Source organism: Filicampus tigris, chromosome 1, assembly GCF_054856515.1.
Source record: "Filicampus tigris isolate MCC_2025a chromosome 1, RoL_Ftig_1.0, whole genome shotgun sequence".
In the NCBI taxonomy this organism is placed as follows: Eukaryota; Metazoa; Chordata; class Actinopteri; order Syngnathiformes; family Syngnathidae; genus Filicampus; species Filicampus tigris.
Genome location: NC_141217.1, coordinates 2,799,774 through 2,815,211, shown reverse-complemented (window position 1 = coordinate 2,815,211; position 15,438 = coordinate 2,799,774). Strand labels below are relative to the sequence as shown.

At 43.4% G+C, this 15,438-nt stretch overlaps 1 protein-coding gene across 1 annotated transcript; it reads right to left on the bottom strand.

The window, feature by feature from the left end:
* Window positions 1-509: 509 nt before the first annotated feature.
* Window positions 510-14,856, bottom strand: tubgcp3 (tubulin gamma complex component 3). The gene is made up of 22 exons (XM_086047282.1): window positions 14,276-14,856; window positions 13,459-13,566; window positions 12,933-13,000; window positions 7,877-7,954; window positions 7,584-7,792; window positions 6,921-7,099; window positions 6,617-6,729; window positions 6,151-6,276; window positions 5,981-6,049; window positions 5,778-5,910; window positions 5,522-5,688; window positions 5,333-5,443; window positions 5,128-5,236; window positions 3,412-3,601; window positions 2,405-2,609; window positions 2,194-2,329; window positions 2,029-2,117; window positions 1,738-1,869; window positions 1,509-1,649; window positions 1,319-1,435; window positions 1,143-1,237; window positions 510-1,064 (listed from the first exon to the last, which is right to left on the bottom strand). Exons 1-22 carry the CDS (start codon window positions 14,349-14,351, stop codon window positions 998-1,000), a joined length of 2,718 nt encoding a protein of 905 aa, XP_085903408.1. The 5' UTR covers window positions 14,352-14,856; the 3' UTR covers window positions 510-997.
* Window positions 14,857-15,438: the final 582 nt, after the last annotated feature.

The window sequence follows — 15,438 nt, the reverse complement described above, 5'->3', positions numbered from 1 at the left end:
AACTGTTGCTTGAGTCTGCTGTGGGTGAGTCAGCTCATCCAAAAAGAGCAATATGTCTGTTTGATAAGATTCTCAGACACACGCTGGCTACAGGAAATGCCATTAAATGTCAGCTGTTGACTTGACGGCACGGTTACTTTCAGGTGCAGCCTAAAATGTTGGTCAGAGCTCATCGAGGAGAATATCTGGGTGCTGCTTGACCTGGTAAAAATACCCTTTTAAACACCCAACCACGGAAATATCCGAATATGTTGATAGAATTCTTCTAAAAATGCACTTCAAACCACAACTCCCTCTGGTGGCGCTTTGACTGCAGCATTGGTGCGCAGCTGCTACAACTGTCGCTCAAAGATCAATTGGCACATCATGTGAAGCATCAGGTTTCATCCATGCTAACCATTCTACCTCAGTTCTGTGATGCACAAAAGTATCATAATTAACGATTTAGCCCCAGTTGTTCAATTTTGTACCATGTAAGGTGGCAACAAATGTGAATAAAGTCCAAAGAATCCTTAAAAAAACGTTACTTTATTGAACGCACATTGCGTTGCTTTAGTTCAATTACATTTTCAGTTCACATTACAGGTTGTGCAATGTAAAGGACAGAGACAAAGCACAACCAAAAAAAACAATAAGGCATACATTTAACACACTGTACAAGCGCGCACACACACACACACACATAGACATATATATATATACTGTATATACATACACATATATATACACATATATATATATATATGTTATACATATATATATGTTATGTTTATGTAAATAAAATACATACAGTACACGTGTTGGGGCATAAAAAAAGTTTGCTCATCAATAAGGCTGTTTGATCGTTTCCTGGAGCTGACTTCCACTCTAACGTCATCAGTTGGCTCCCACTAATGTCAGATTGTTGAGTGCAGCGCAAGAGAGCTCCACCAAGGCATGACATTATTGTGCTGGTTGTCTGGTCTGTGATGTCATAAAATGTTCCAAGAACTAGAGGTCAGACATTGGACATCCGTCGCCCCCGTGTGGCTCCTAGCGATGCTCGCAGCCTTGGTTCTCTGGCCCTGAGAACAAAATGGGTAGGAGAGTGTTGATTCCTCGACAGGAGGAAGTCCTGTGTTCAGTTCTGGGCTCAGCCATACCTGTAATGTTCATTGAAGTCAAGTCTGAAGCTGAGGAAACGAAGACTCTCATCCGAGCTGGTGGTCAGCAGCACCAGGAACTGCTGGACAATACTCTGAGAAGAGCAAACCACACGGAGAACATGACGCAGGGAACGGACAAGCAGGCGCTGGCAATATGTGGGAAAGCTTGCAACCTGGTAAAAGTGTGTGAGGATGCGGAGCTGGGAGCACATCTTTGGTATAGTTTCTTGAAACTCCCGAATTCTCCTCTTCTCCTCTGCTTCTTGTTCAGCTGTCACCCCCCACTGACCCTGAAATACACACGGCTTACAGTTCAGTGCGCGGTGAAGCTTTTTGGCTGTTTCTCTCTCTTGGCCGTCTCACCTCCTCCTCGTTCTGCTGCTTCTTCTCCTCAAACTGCAACTGGAGAGCCAGTTCCTCCAGTGCGGCGCGGTACAGGGAGTCCTGAGCATTCTGGAACTCGATAATTTGGTCAAAGATGGCCCTCAGTTGGTTCAAAAGAGACTTCAAAGGGTGGTTGGAAATCAAGTGTGGATTACAGTTAGTAATTTTAGCAATGTCATCCATTCCACATACAGTATTATTATGTTACCCTGCTGTTATTGTCCAGCAGGCATCTAGAGATGATGGTGTCGAGGAACACTTCATGGGCAGCAATGATGTGATCTAGGTCCTGTGCTTGCTGCACTTTATTCCATAGCTCATCCCAGGAACACTCCAGCACCTAGAACGACATGAAAGAGGATTGAAATGGAAGGCCTCTGACCTATTATTAATGGTCACACCTCAGTGCAGTCCACAGGGGTCCATAGTTGATGGACTCAGCTTGACTTCAAATGTCCTTTTAACAACATGACTACAATAGCCTCGCTAATGGCCTGACCTCAAAGGTGATGTAGTACTGCATCTGATGGATGAAGTGGACCATCTCGGACGCCAGGATGTGGCACTGGTGCAGCACGCCGGACAGCTCTTTAAGGGAAGCCAACACCAAAGATCAACCTCATGATGGATCTAGGCATGCAACGGTTTTTGTGTGTTTACGAACCAGGCATAGTTTTGAGCAGCTTGGCATTACACATCTGTCCTTTCCAGATGTCGGTGAGTATGTACTCCATTCTCTTGGCCCTCCACAGGAAGTTAAAAACACGCAGGTAGTGGCCCATACATTCCCTCGTAAACACCTGTTATACATACCTTTATGAACACAAAAGGCTGACACACAAACAAATGCCAACAACTGTGTGTATGCGTTTTACCGTAGCAATCGGACCATCAACATGGTAGTCCAGACTGAATACATCCCAGCCAGTATCGCCAGGGGACACCTCGAGCAGTCGCACATCCAGCCGCTTGAGGATCTCCACATTGTCATACTGGGCGTTGGTCGCTCTGACGGCTGTCTCTAAGATACCTGTCAGGTTGTGTTGGTACAAAGTGGTGGCAGGCCTCGCCAGCTCTGGTCTGCAAAAAAAAAAAAAAAAAAAAAAAAAAAAGTTGAAATGCAAGAACTTGAAAAACATCATCCGAGACAACTGGCTAAGGTAAAGCCCCTCCTTTACCATCAGCACTTAGAAACAGTTATCCATGCCTTTGTTACACCTCGGCTCGATTATTGTAATGCACTTTATTTTGGACTCAGCCAGTCCTCCCTCAAACGTCTCCAATAGGTCCAAAATGCTGCTGCCCGCCTACTAACTGGAGCTCGGAAGACGGAACACACAACACCGATTCTGGCCTCCCTTCACTGGCTCCTGGTGTATTTTAGGGTTCAATTTAAGATTCTCCTATTTGTCTATAAATCATTAAATGGCCTGGCCCCGGCGTACCTCTCAGAGCTCCTCCACTCCTACGCACCTTCCCGCAGACCTGCCGCTGCTCGAGGTGTCGAGGACTAAGTAAGCGGAGAATCAGAGGGGATCGCGCCTATTCGGCTGTTGGTCCTTCACTTTGGAATGACCTCCTATTGAATGTTAGGCAAGACCCCTCTCTGTCCACTTTTAAAATCCGGTTGAAGACGCATTTCTATTCGCTGGCTTTCGATCTGACCTGAGACCTAAAATGTTCGGCTCTTTTCCGGTGTCTGTTGTATACAGTGTTTTATGTTAATTTATTGATTTCACGTGTTCTTTGTATGTAAATGCTTTGTTACAGCTCTAGCTGTTGTGAAATGCGCTATACAAATAAAATTGTACTGTATTGTATTAATGTCTCCTTTATTATTCTGGAACAGAAGCAAGACAAGTCAAGAGCAGGCGCTGCTTACTTGAGCAGATCCATGAGGTGTCTGATGAAGTCTCCCTGGCCCAACAGCAGGTACCTCCTCATGGCCTGCAGGTGCTCCAGCAGCAGGTAGTTCCGGTTGAGGACGTCCAGCAGGTATTTACTGGTGTCAAAGTAGGCGGCGTCAATCTTCTCCTGAAATGCCCCCTCCAGGTCTGACAGCAGTTCTGCTGCTACAAGAGAGAAGGCTGGCTTGTTGTTTTAAGAGCCCAAAACACAGACAAATGCGCTGCGATGCTTCGAGTGCACACATTCACATTTTGAGACAGGTCAAAGAGGTATTAATCTCACCCTCGGGTAGTATAGTGATACACTGGATTGTGGATTCATAGTTACGGGTCTGCTTGTGCTGCAATGCACGACCTCTAACTGCGAGCAACACAGTCCACAGTGTTGAATGTATTCTCACAAGTGATGAATCAATTGATTTGTTGAAATTGAGCCAACTGAGATATTTAGAGTTTGAAACTTTTTGTGCAACTATGGTCAAGTAATTCCAATGAATGAAAAGAGTGATCAGGAGTCCTTTTTTCCAATAGCAAATGTGGCTAGCACCCAGAGGTGGGCGATATGTATCGTTATCGATGTCATTGTCAATCTTTGACGGTCGCCAGTACTTACTGCAGCTCAAAATGTCATATCATTATGGAATAACAGCACAGACATTTTAAAGACATAAATATTCCCAAAAATCAATGTAAGTCTATACATATTTTTTTGTTTTTTATTGTTAAATATTGTCATAGAATATCATTATGTTTTACACAAGCTGTATTTAGCCATTTAAAACAGATGTTGTTCACAAATGCTGTCTATCCACAATTGGTCTGTGAAGCAAGTGCAAATTTAAAATATTTTTTGTAGAATATCGTCAAATTATCGTTTTTGAAAAAATATCGCCCACCCCTACTAGCACCTGATTTGGTTCGCTGGCCTTTGCTCTTTGTCTCAGTGGAACTTCCCCTTTTCTTTTACGTGAACATATCAATTGATAGTATGGTTGCAAATCTCATTTGAAATAGTGCCTGACAACAGAGCGCAATTGGGCTCTATCCCAGCGCTTTCTGTACTCAGGTTGGAATTTTACTGTCTGTCAGCATATCTCATTTTAGCGTTCTAACTATGAATCTCAGTGCAACACCTGTCAAACTGAGCGGAGACATTCAGCGTTTTTGTTTGAATAATCAATGTAATAAAACCCACCTGGGCAACAAAACACCCTGCTCAGTCATATTTTCGAAATAACAATTGTATTTCTGAAATACAATTGAAACACTTGCCAGAATGGTGCAGTTCATGGCTAATTACAGCCACAATAATCAATATAATGACAACGCCTAACCCGATATAATGACACCTTTCTTGTAACCCCCCCCCCAAAAAAAAAGGAACACGATCATCTTTAAGAAAGTGTCGTGTGGCCACGGGCCACAGAAGAACCCGCCAGCAGCAGATGAAATGTGTGCTGTGTGTTTTTCCCCGTATTTTGTTAGCAGTTCTGTTGTGGCAAAGGTCGGCACTAATGATGAGGGACAAGTTCTGCCCTTCAACACAGACAGTAAAAGCTGCAAATCCCTCAGATGGGGACATTAGCTAAGTGTGCCTTATTGATAGAGAAGACAAGGACAGTGAGCGGGAAGAGCATTGATCACTTCCACCCAGCGCAATGTAGCAACTCAGAAATATCAATATCCCCTACCATCTTTGGGCGTATCTGTAGATTTGGAAGCCGGTGTGATTTTGCCTGGTGGCGTCCTGTCATGACAAACCTGGTGCAGGAAGTTGATGGATTTACCAATTAGCAGAACCTGCAGGGGAGGTCAATGAGAAATCGGCTGATGAGAAAACAACTGCCCGGGGGCGAAAGTTCTGCTCGCTGTAAGACGGGGCTTTGAAAGACATGCCTTACGAGCCTGGTCCATGGTGATGAACGAGGGGATCATTGACTTCCTGAGCGAGTACTTGTCGTGCCACAAGCGATCAGTTTTCACATTTGGATCTGATGCCACAAAGAACTAAAAACAAGTACATAGACATAAGCACGGTTAATCAATGCACAAGGGAATCGCTTTTCCAGTTGTGTGTGTACGCACCTCATGGTAAGTGTCTTCAAGCTCTCCATCATAGATCCACCGATACAAGAAGTTAAGGATGGGGTGTGACACCAGGCTGAGGATGTGTTGCACCAGCGCCCTCATCTGTGGGTCTCCCGTTTTCCCATAGGCGTGAACAGCTGAGGCCAGCTCGCCACCTTTCCGGCCTGACACCAACACAATGTCAGTTGGCAAACCAAAGACCCACATAGGACTGAGTCGCAGCACATTAGCACAATCCACACGCCAAAGCTACCTTGACAGAAGTCGACGAGGGCGGCAAGCGTTTTGAGTCGGACTTTGGGGTCATACATCCAGACCAGGAGCCTTCTGAGGGTCAGATTGCTCTCTGTACACATATTGACGCCCTGGTCATCTTCTACCTGCATCTAGAATGTACATGCATGTCAGCAAACAGAATAGTGTTAGCAAAATACGGGTAACAATCAGCTTTCGTACCTGAGAGTGAAGGACAGACAGAAGTCTGTAGTATTCCTTTAGCTCCTGGTGGAGCGATGCACAGAAGCTCTGAGCCGGAGGAGGAAAGACGTTAGTTAGACATTGCATTGGTGTGTGTGGATTCAATCAAGGTCAACTGCAAGCAAACAATTAGTACCACAGAAACACACCTGTCCAACTAGTCCAAAGGCCCGGTCGAGGCTCCTAGCGTCAGTGTACTTGCGGACCTTGTTGTGGAGCCAGCCAAGCTCAGCCAGTCTAGTGCTGGTGTCCCTCAGGGATTTGCTCACCATCACCTGGTGAGGCGCAAGGGCATGACACGAGACACAGAAAACACTGATACAAAACGGGAAGCTCACTTTTACATGAACAGCATGAGCACAGAGGAGAGATTGACGGGCCAAGGTCAATGTGGCTTTTTGCCAAAGAGCTCCCTATTGATCTGTTGCAGCTTAACGATCAACCCAGACTGTCTAGATATCAAATCATCTGCTGGACGGTGTGGCTATTAAGGGTTGCAGGCTGTCAACATTCATTCCAAAATCTGCTTCAAAGAATTTCAACAGTCAAAAACGACAGGCTCGGTTATGCACTACACCGGGATTCATGCTATTGTGTTCATATTCTTTAAGGTACCTTGCTGTCAATTCTGTAACAATTCTCTTGGGTGCTCATCTTGATGAACTTGCCATCAATCCCCTGAAATACGTAGAGGATGTCCCGCACCAGCGCCGCCTCGCTCACCTCGCCTGCAGCACCCAAAGGATGACCAAATGAACACAATAAGCACAGAGGTTTGACATTTGTGTTGCAGCTCACAGTGTCGGCTTGAAATGAAGAGTCGGACCTCTGCCGAGGCCACCGGGTCCCATTTAATCAAACTGTCTGCACAAAATAGTCCCACAGCGTCCACTCAAATGAATCAAATACGCGAACCCACCGGCCGCTTCGCCATCCTGCCGTGGGCGGACTGCTCTAGTAGTGGGATGCGAAGGTACGAGGGGTGGCCGAATGGTGGCGGGGCCCAAAGCTGCGGAGGGAGAGGAGCTTGCAGGAAGAGCCCAGGCCAGTCGAGACACCAGAGGGGGAGCAACTCCCGCCGCGGACTGAGGAGGTTGACTGAAACAACCAGACATCAGAGTTGCCATTAGTTTTGGTTGCTGGAAGTTTGAATTGCAGACTTGGTAAGCACGCTTGCCAAAAGCATGTTTACCAAAGGCAACCAGTAACTGATGCATTATTAATTGGGATAAATACCATGAAATGGTCTTCTGATCCCGCATAAGCTCACCATGGAGTATAAAAGCTCAGACTCCGGGTGTTTCTACAAGTAACTCTGTAGTCCACCAGAGCATCTGAGCTTTACATTTGTTTGAAGATCTTAAACATTGAAGAGGGGAAACGAAAAGGGGCAAATACCTCTTCACGGAACTGTACACAGTTGACCAGTGTAAAAACAATCTGAGCTGAATGTGTGATGACAAAAGGGGTTTACTGCATATTGTGTATGGCAAAAAAAAAAAAAAAATCTGTCATAGTGAGGATAAGCGGTATAGCTAATGGATGGATGGATGTTTGATTGCTTTGTCTGCACAAGTCTCACCCTGCCAAAAGTGACTGCGGCGTAGGTGTGGGTCCGTTGAGTGTGTACACTCCTAGACTTGAGATCCCACTGGTGGCCATGCTGGCTGACAAGCCGCTGCTCCTCTCGCCATAGGCCAGTGCCAGACTCTGGGGCCGGGCGCAGTAGAATGGAGTGGAGTGGGCATCTCTCGGGAGGGCCTGGGCAAACAGAGCCCCATAGTTTCCAACCTGGAAGGGCGGACAGTATTCTTATAATTGGACTGGAACAAGGAAACGTCAAGCACAGAAGAGCCAAAGGAAAATTAGTCGCACCCTACTGGAGGGCTTGCGGGGATCTTCCGAGAGGCTGAGGAGCAAGTAGAGAACAGACCAGCGATGCTTCAGAACACCCTGTCAAACATTAAAGACAAACTTTGAAAGCCATGAACCAAGATGAAAGGTTACATCATACAATGTTATGCCAGACTTCAGTCGGCTGAACTAGAAAGAACTGGACAATCGCGACAAATGACAATTGGCGACTGACAACTACCAACTCGCTGCAACAACAAAACAAAAGTGACTCCTTGTGTTCTGATGGTGTAAAGTAAACGTTTTGAAGCGCCGCCTACTTGTCGCTCAAGTAGGGGTGGGCGATATGGCAAAAATATCAGATCACGATTTTAGAAAAATAAAATCACGATTACGTTTTTATCATGATTCTTTTTTTACATCTTTTTTTTAAGACTAATTTGCACATTTCTGACCATTTTCCTCACGATAAACATATAAAACATATCTAAAATGTGTACAAAACTCTAAAAGAGAAAAAATGACATTTTAAGTCAAAATGTACAGTGAGTGTAAACATAAAAGGTAACATAATGTAAACATAAAAACACACTCAGGTGGAGTTTTAAGATCAGCAGTGGCAGAGAGGACTCGCCAGATTAGTCCTGTGCTGGCTGCTCACCTTCATAAGACTATTGTTTGATCTGATGATTCCCTAGACCAGGGGTGCCAAAGTCGGGTCCACCAGACGCCTTAGCCAGACAGTTTTAGATGTCACCCCCCTGCAGCACACTTGATTCAAATCATCAGCTCATAAGCAAGCTTTGCAGAAGCCTGATAACGATCCTGAGACTTTGAATCTCATCAGGTGTGGTGAAGGAGGAAGACATCTAAAACTGGGTGCAGAGGGGCTCTCGAGGACCCGACTTGGGCACCCTTGCCCTAGGCTGTTATTTCATATTTCTTTCTGGTGCCGTGGACACGGCCTACTCTGAGAAGTTTTGGTCCATTCTTATTAGGATTTTGGCTGTGCGTATTTTGTTTAATCTTACTCTTCTCCATCACGTTCGCGCTCCAGCATGATTTTGTATTGCCTTTATTTGGCTCATGCCACACTTTTTATTGTCATCATTTTTTGTTCACCTATTTGTTTAAAACACAAATGGAACATTATTTGCAAGATCAGCAGTGTGGACAGTAGAATAGGTCATGTACTTAATTAATCCATTTAGGGCTGTAACTAATTTTTATAATAATTGATTCATCTGTCGATTATTTTGTTAATTAATCACCTTTTTTTTTTTTTCCTAAACAGTAAATTATTTGAAACTGACAATACAGTAGAAATGCACAAACATAAATTGACTAGGACTCAGTTTCTGGTTTGGTCCAAAGCATGTCAGAAAGTGGGCAAAAATATTGAACATTGTTTTCCAAAGTAAAAGCAGATGTTTGCAAATATCCAATTTTGATTCCACATAAATATAATCAGTCTGCTTTCACAGAGGGGGAACAAGGGAACTATGAGAATATTTATTTACTTATCTTCTGCAATTTATCTGTGATGAAGGATTTTCGAGGTGTCTGAAGTGCTATTGCTTTTCGCACAAAGATAGTGGCTACTTGACAAACTGTTAAAGTAGCCAGTTACTTAAAATGCCCAATTGTAACACTGGAGAATTCAGTAAAATGTGGTTCTTGTCAGAAAGCTTCTTGCATACAAAATAAAAACAGAGTGAAAATGTTTTAAATACGGTTGTCTCAAACGAATCTTTTTAGAATTGATTACTCGAGTAATCACCTACTCCCCGCTGCCCCAATTTACTGACTGCAGTATCAACCTTCCACCAATAGAAGGTGCTAATAGACTGTAAAAAGGGTCACGACTGATTTATATAGCGTACAATAGACTTATGTGGCCAATAAATGTATGTGAATGATGTACAAGTACAATAAAGCTCAGAAATGACTGGGGGCAAAAAACAAAAACAAAAAAATGTGTCAACCGCGTTTTTGAGATTGACTTCTTTAGCCCCAGCCCAAGTTTTAAACCATAACTTAAATATTATTCTTAGGTCTAAATCCTATAATATTAGTCAAATGACAATAGTTAATGATTTCCTTAGTTATCCACAAAAGCAAACAAATGATCTTTCTGCTTTCAGGAAAACCAAACACTCATGGACATAATCTGATCTTGGAAAAATTATCAACATAATTGGCTATTTTCTAACATGTTAAGAATCTAATATAACACATCTAACTCAGTCATTTCTACACTTTAAAGTGTGTAGGGGCCCATGTGTGGGGGTGGGAGATATACGAGCAATTGCCAGTTGTTTTTCAGGAGTCCCTTCATCTTGAGGTGCCTGTTGTGTTATTGTGGCATCAGAAGGCATGCCCAATTACTGCTGTACTTGTCGTTTTTCAATGTGATTGTTTAATGACTTGAGATGTTTTTTTTTTTGTTTTTTTGTTTTTTTTATAAAAATATTTAGGGGTGAAACAATATTCAAACAACACCATACAATATGAACCTCACGATACAATAAACTTAAACTAAATCTTGTGGGGATGAGGGTCACTGATTGTGTAGTGGTACACACGCCTGAGTTGTGTGCGGGCAGCGTGGGATCAGTTCCCGCTCAGTGACGGTGTCTGTGTGTGTGCCCTGCGACTGGCTGGCGACCAGTTCAGGGTGTAGTCTGCCTTTCGCCCAGTGTCAGCTGGGATAGGCTCCCGCACTTCCCTGCAACCCTGTACAGGATAGGCGGTTTGGAAGATGACACATGACACATCTTGTGGGGAGGTTGGCGATATTAAAAGAAATCTCACGATAAAGTATAAAAACTGCCGATACTTAATAAAAAATAAAAATTAAAAAAAGCTCATAATATAGAAGAAAAAAAAGCACAATATTGTGATTTCATGCATGAGAGCAGTGACAAAGAAATAGGCTTGGCCAGTCATTTTACTGTTCCTATTGGCTCAGCGTCGAAAAATATCCATCAGTGGGTGAAAAGTAAGATGTGCTGCTTTTAATATCGTAACATGTCGAGGACGTAGGGCTGGGCAGTAATTCAATATCAATGTATATCGCGACTGACATCTGACCAATATCAATTGGAACTTCTCTGGGAGAGCACGGCCCCAACCGAGGAGTTTGAAGCATCCACCTTTACGATGAACTGAAGAGCAGGATCGAGATGGATGAGGACCGGGACAGAGGTGAACAGCTGTTTAAGGGGTTTGACGATGGCGTCAGCTTGGGGTCCATGTGAATGGAGACGCTGTAGAGGTGAGTTGGGTGAGGGGTGCAATGACCTAACTGTAGTCACGGATGAGCTTCTTGTAGAAGTTTGCAAATCCCGGGAACTGTTGGAGCTGCTTATGGGAGGAATAAACAGCACTCCCCACGCACCCTAAAGTTGATACACGGTCGTAGGGTCTTGTCTTTTTTGTCCACAAAGAAGAATCCAGCTCCAGAGGACACGAGGGACGGATGATACTGGGAGCCAAAGAGTGGCCAGTATACTTCCCTATGACCTCCCTCTTAGGGAGTGACAGGTTGTAAGTCTACTAGAAGGTAGGGCGGCTAAGGGAAGTAAGTTGATAGGACAGTCATACGGTCGGTGAGGGGGAAAGGAAAGCGCCCGAGACTTATTGAACACTTCACCCAAGTCATGATACTAAGGGGGAACCAAGGAAATATCGGGAAGAGAAACGGGATTAACCCATTAAAGAGCGCCTGGCTCAACAGATCCCCAAAACCCGAGGTCGTCTTTGGAATTACCCTTAAAAACCTGAAGTTTTCCCAGAAATTCAACACCTATAAAATAATTGATATCTCAGAACCTGGAGCAGATAGAAACATCTTTCCAAAAGAATATGAGAGCTTATACATGTGGCTTTCACACAGGCCCGAGTTTATTAATCTTTCCTGTTTACTGTCAGTGTACTATTTTTAATTTTAAAAAATCGAGTGGTAATTACCATCCTCTATTCTGTTACAAAGACGTTGATATTGTCATTGTCTACAAACATATATCTTAACATTTGTCACATTCGACTGGTTCAAAGTCGACAAGCGCATCATCTATATCACTGCCGTTACTCATTTCAGAGTAACCGCGATTCACGGCGTCTGCCATTATGACTCAAAAGAATTCTGGAACATCCTCCGCGGGCTCACGACACCGTCACGTGTATATTCTGATGCATTTCATTGGTTAAGAGACCGAGAACTGGATAAAAAAAAAGATGACGATGTATCCACTCTCTCGACTTTAAGGGTAGAAAGATGAAACAGCGCTCCTGGCTCTAGTGGTAGAATCGAGGTTATGCGCTTTCGGCCTTAATGGGTTATGGGTGGGACGGTGGCCACGCAGAACGCAGACAATGAACAAGACACCCAGTCTACGTGTTGTATGTGAAGTTGTATGTGTGTGTGTGAATGGGGGGGAATCTAACGTGCCAGACTTTCTGTGTCATGGGCATGAGACGCCAGATCAGCATTGGGCTAATGTTATATTATGAGGGCACATGTAACATGTATCCTCGGTGACTTTCATAATGTTAATTTTTATCGTGTTTTGGTTCCTATACAGCTTCACACTGGGCATCTTGGGCACATAGCATAATATGTGTTCCTTGTTGTGATTACACACAAATGCTCCCACAGGCCTGTCATCTTCCTGCGGCGTCAACCACTTGGTTCATACTATAAAGAGCCGACTTCTTGCACGTGTGTGGCGTAAGGTGCATTTTGCACGTTCGCAGTCTTTTTTTTCAATGTGTCCATATGAGATGCAAAGTCCTCATTTTGACAAGCAAACAGCGATGCAAGGCTGCTTGTTTCGAGTCTTGTGTAAAGTTTTCGGTTCCTTTTTAAAATGCACTAAATATTTACAGCCAAAAGTATTAAGTATTAATTAGAGTTCTATAAAGAGCAGCTGCTTGCTGATACAATATGCTGCGGCTTACATATAACATACATATCAGTCGACTACTATCGATGACTAGTCGACTAGCAAAATAATCGCTTGTGGCAGCCCTACTGTACAGTATATGTGAATGTGCCCCAGTAGACAGTACCAACCTGTGTCTGTAGTTTTCTATGCAGCTCTGAGAAGAGAGCAGCGTCTGCCTCTCGCCGCTGCTTCAGCACTGTAGAGAGTAAGAAAACAATATCTGAAGGGACAAACATGCAGCATGGCTGGAAAAAACTGTTTTACTTTGTTCATTTACAAATCTGCTCAAACTCCGGGTGCTGTTATAAAGTGCCAGTGACGACATGCAATACAAAATCACCTCGACGTCTGCCAGACAATCTGTGCTCAATAAACATGTCATACTGTAAATGGAGTGCTATTTTTACAAGAGCTTTGATTGATTGCTTTCCAACTAATGGTACAACAGCGGCAACTATGATGGGACGGCTGGGAATTCATTCTTCACTCTAGTGTTTCAGCATTTTCTGTAGAGTGCAACATAAAAAGCTTTAGTACACGAGGAAGTACGTCTCAAAAAGCACTTGACAACGGTAGAGACTCGACATTGAAGCTAAAATGAGTAACACTGCTGTGTTGTTATTGGCAGACGTTTTTAGGGAAACCTCCACTTACATTCTTTCTTGATCTTCTCCGTCACCAGGAATTCATCCCGTTCAATAGTGGGAGCGTAGTTACTGCCAATGACTCGCACTGCATACTGGAACTGTTGGGCAACTTCAGCTGCCCGGATAAATAAACAGTGATGAATAAGCCACAATAAACGATTTACAGTAAAAGTCTCATTGTTTGATCCTGAATATCTTACGTATGAATAGTATTGCTATGTTTTTTATTGTCACATTTAGTTGTCGATCTGCTCAAACGATGCAAATTTCCCACGTGCCATGTAATGGCCTGGGGCCGGTGTTGTGCCAAATTGTCCTACTCCATCGAAACTTCATACCATAGGCTGATTAGACAGCCTACCGCTCAACCTAACCCTAAACTCAACCGAACCCCACCTCACTATCGGCGTTGTGAGCATGCCGGCGCAAGCACACTAAGAATTGGCAAGACGTACGTCTCGACGGGTGGGAAGAAATTTCAGCAAGACAAGCAATGAAGAGAACCGGCATCTTAGTACATAGCTGAGCAATATAAAAACGGGAGGGCGGATGGGAGTGTGGAGAGCACGAATAAGGACTCGCTCGTTTTAATTCAACCTCTCTATATCTCATCATCAGGCAAACTGGGGGACACCCAACGTATGCAGTGGCAAATGAGTCGAATTTTGCCAGAATATGTGCCGTCAGATAAGAAAGCGATCAAATGCACGTGCCGAATATGGACAAATATACAACAAAAATTTACATTAGGTGAGAATATATGTTATGCCGTGACAAAGTCCTAAATTTGAAATAGGTTCTGATTCAGAGTTATGCTAATGTACCTTCGCTTTTCCCCGTAATTCTGCAGCAGAGGCTCTGGAGAAGCACGTTGGGTGATTTCTGATCTAGGGTCGCCATTCTACACGAAGCTAACGTTTCGTGGGGTGTAAATTGTGAATATATGTCACTGTGTATAACGCAGAAACGCTTTCAACCACTCATTATTAGCAACGCCATTTCGCTACGGTAAGTCAAGTTCGCGTGAAGAAGTAAAAAAAACGAAAAAAATCGACTACGGCTTGGAGCAAGCGCTTCAAAGTAAGAGAAATAAATATGTATTTTCTACAAATAAAGTTATTTATCAATGAAATAATGAAACACATAGAACAGTTCCAATAGTTCATAATCATAATATCCATAAAATCTACTTGCAATTTAACTCATAACAGTTACGTAACGCTTACAGAGTTTGGGTAAAGTTTTACAACGAAATGCGTAACCGGATATTGATAAACTTGAAAAAGTGACTTTAATGTTGCTGTTCAACACAACCCGCCGAAAAGCGTCTCCAGGAAACGCAAGATGGACAAACTTGGGAAAACATTTCCGTCTCGAAACATTAAAGTAACATTACACTGCGAACTGTAGTTCCTACCCATTTAGCTGCTTCGTATTTGAAATTATTATTTGATTATTTATTCAAATAATTTACGTTATGATTTGTAGTTTCATTACAATGTCTCACCGAACCCCAGACAGCAATAGATGGTGAAAAACAGTCACTATAGGGAGGAAATGACAGAAAAACTGGGCGAGTAAAGAGAGAGAGACAGAGAGAGACAGAGAGACAGAGAGAGAGAGAGAGAGAGAGAGAGAGGGTAGTAGAGGGTGATACGGAAGTGGATTTTCGCTCCCACAGAAACAATCCCATCCGGACAATAGATAAAATTTTGGAGGTCAGCTCCATAAAAAAAACTAAAACCAAGTTGCATTTTACTCATTTATTGAACAGTTTGTTGCCCCCTTTTCATTTGTGCAACATGCAACCAAGAACAAATTGGAAAACATTGAAACAAATAAAAATGTAAATAAAACAAATAAAGGAGCAGGCAATTGAAATGAATAAAAATACAATACAAATGTTTGATGCCACAGCTGGGATAGGCTCCAGCACTCCCGCGACTCTTTTGAGGATAAGCGGTATAGATAATGGATAGATGGATGC

Bases quoted from the DNA above. Each gene is read 5' to 3' on its own strand.
- tubgcp3 (XM_086047282.1), bottom strand. From the start codon at position 14,351: ATGGCGACCCTAGATCAGAAATCACCCAACGTGCTTCTCCAGAGCCTC. The intron at 5,689-5,777 runs GTAGCTTTGGCG...TGTTGGTGTCAG, and splicing joins CCTCGTCGACTTCTGTCAAG to GCCGGAAAGGTGGCGAGCTG. The intron at 1,436-1,508 runs GTGAGACGGCCA...TGTGTATTTCAG, and splicing joins AGCAGCAGAACGAGGAGGAG to GGTCAGTGGGGGGTGACAGC.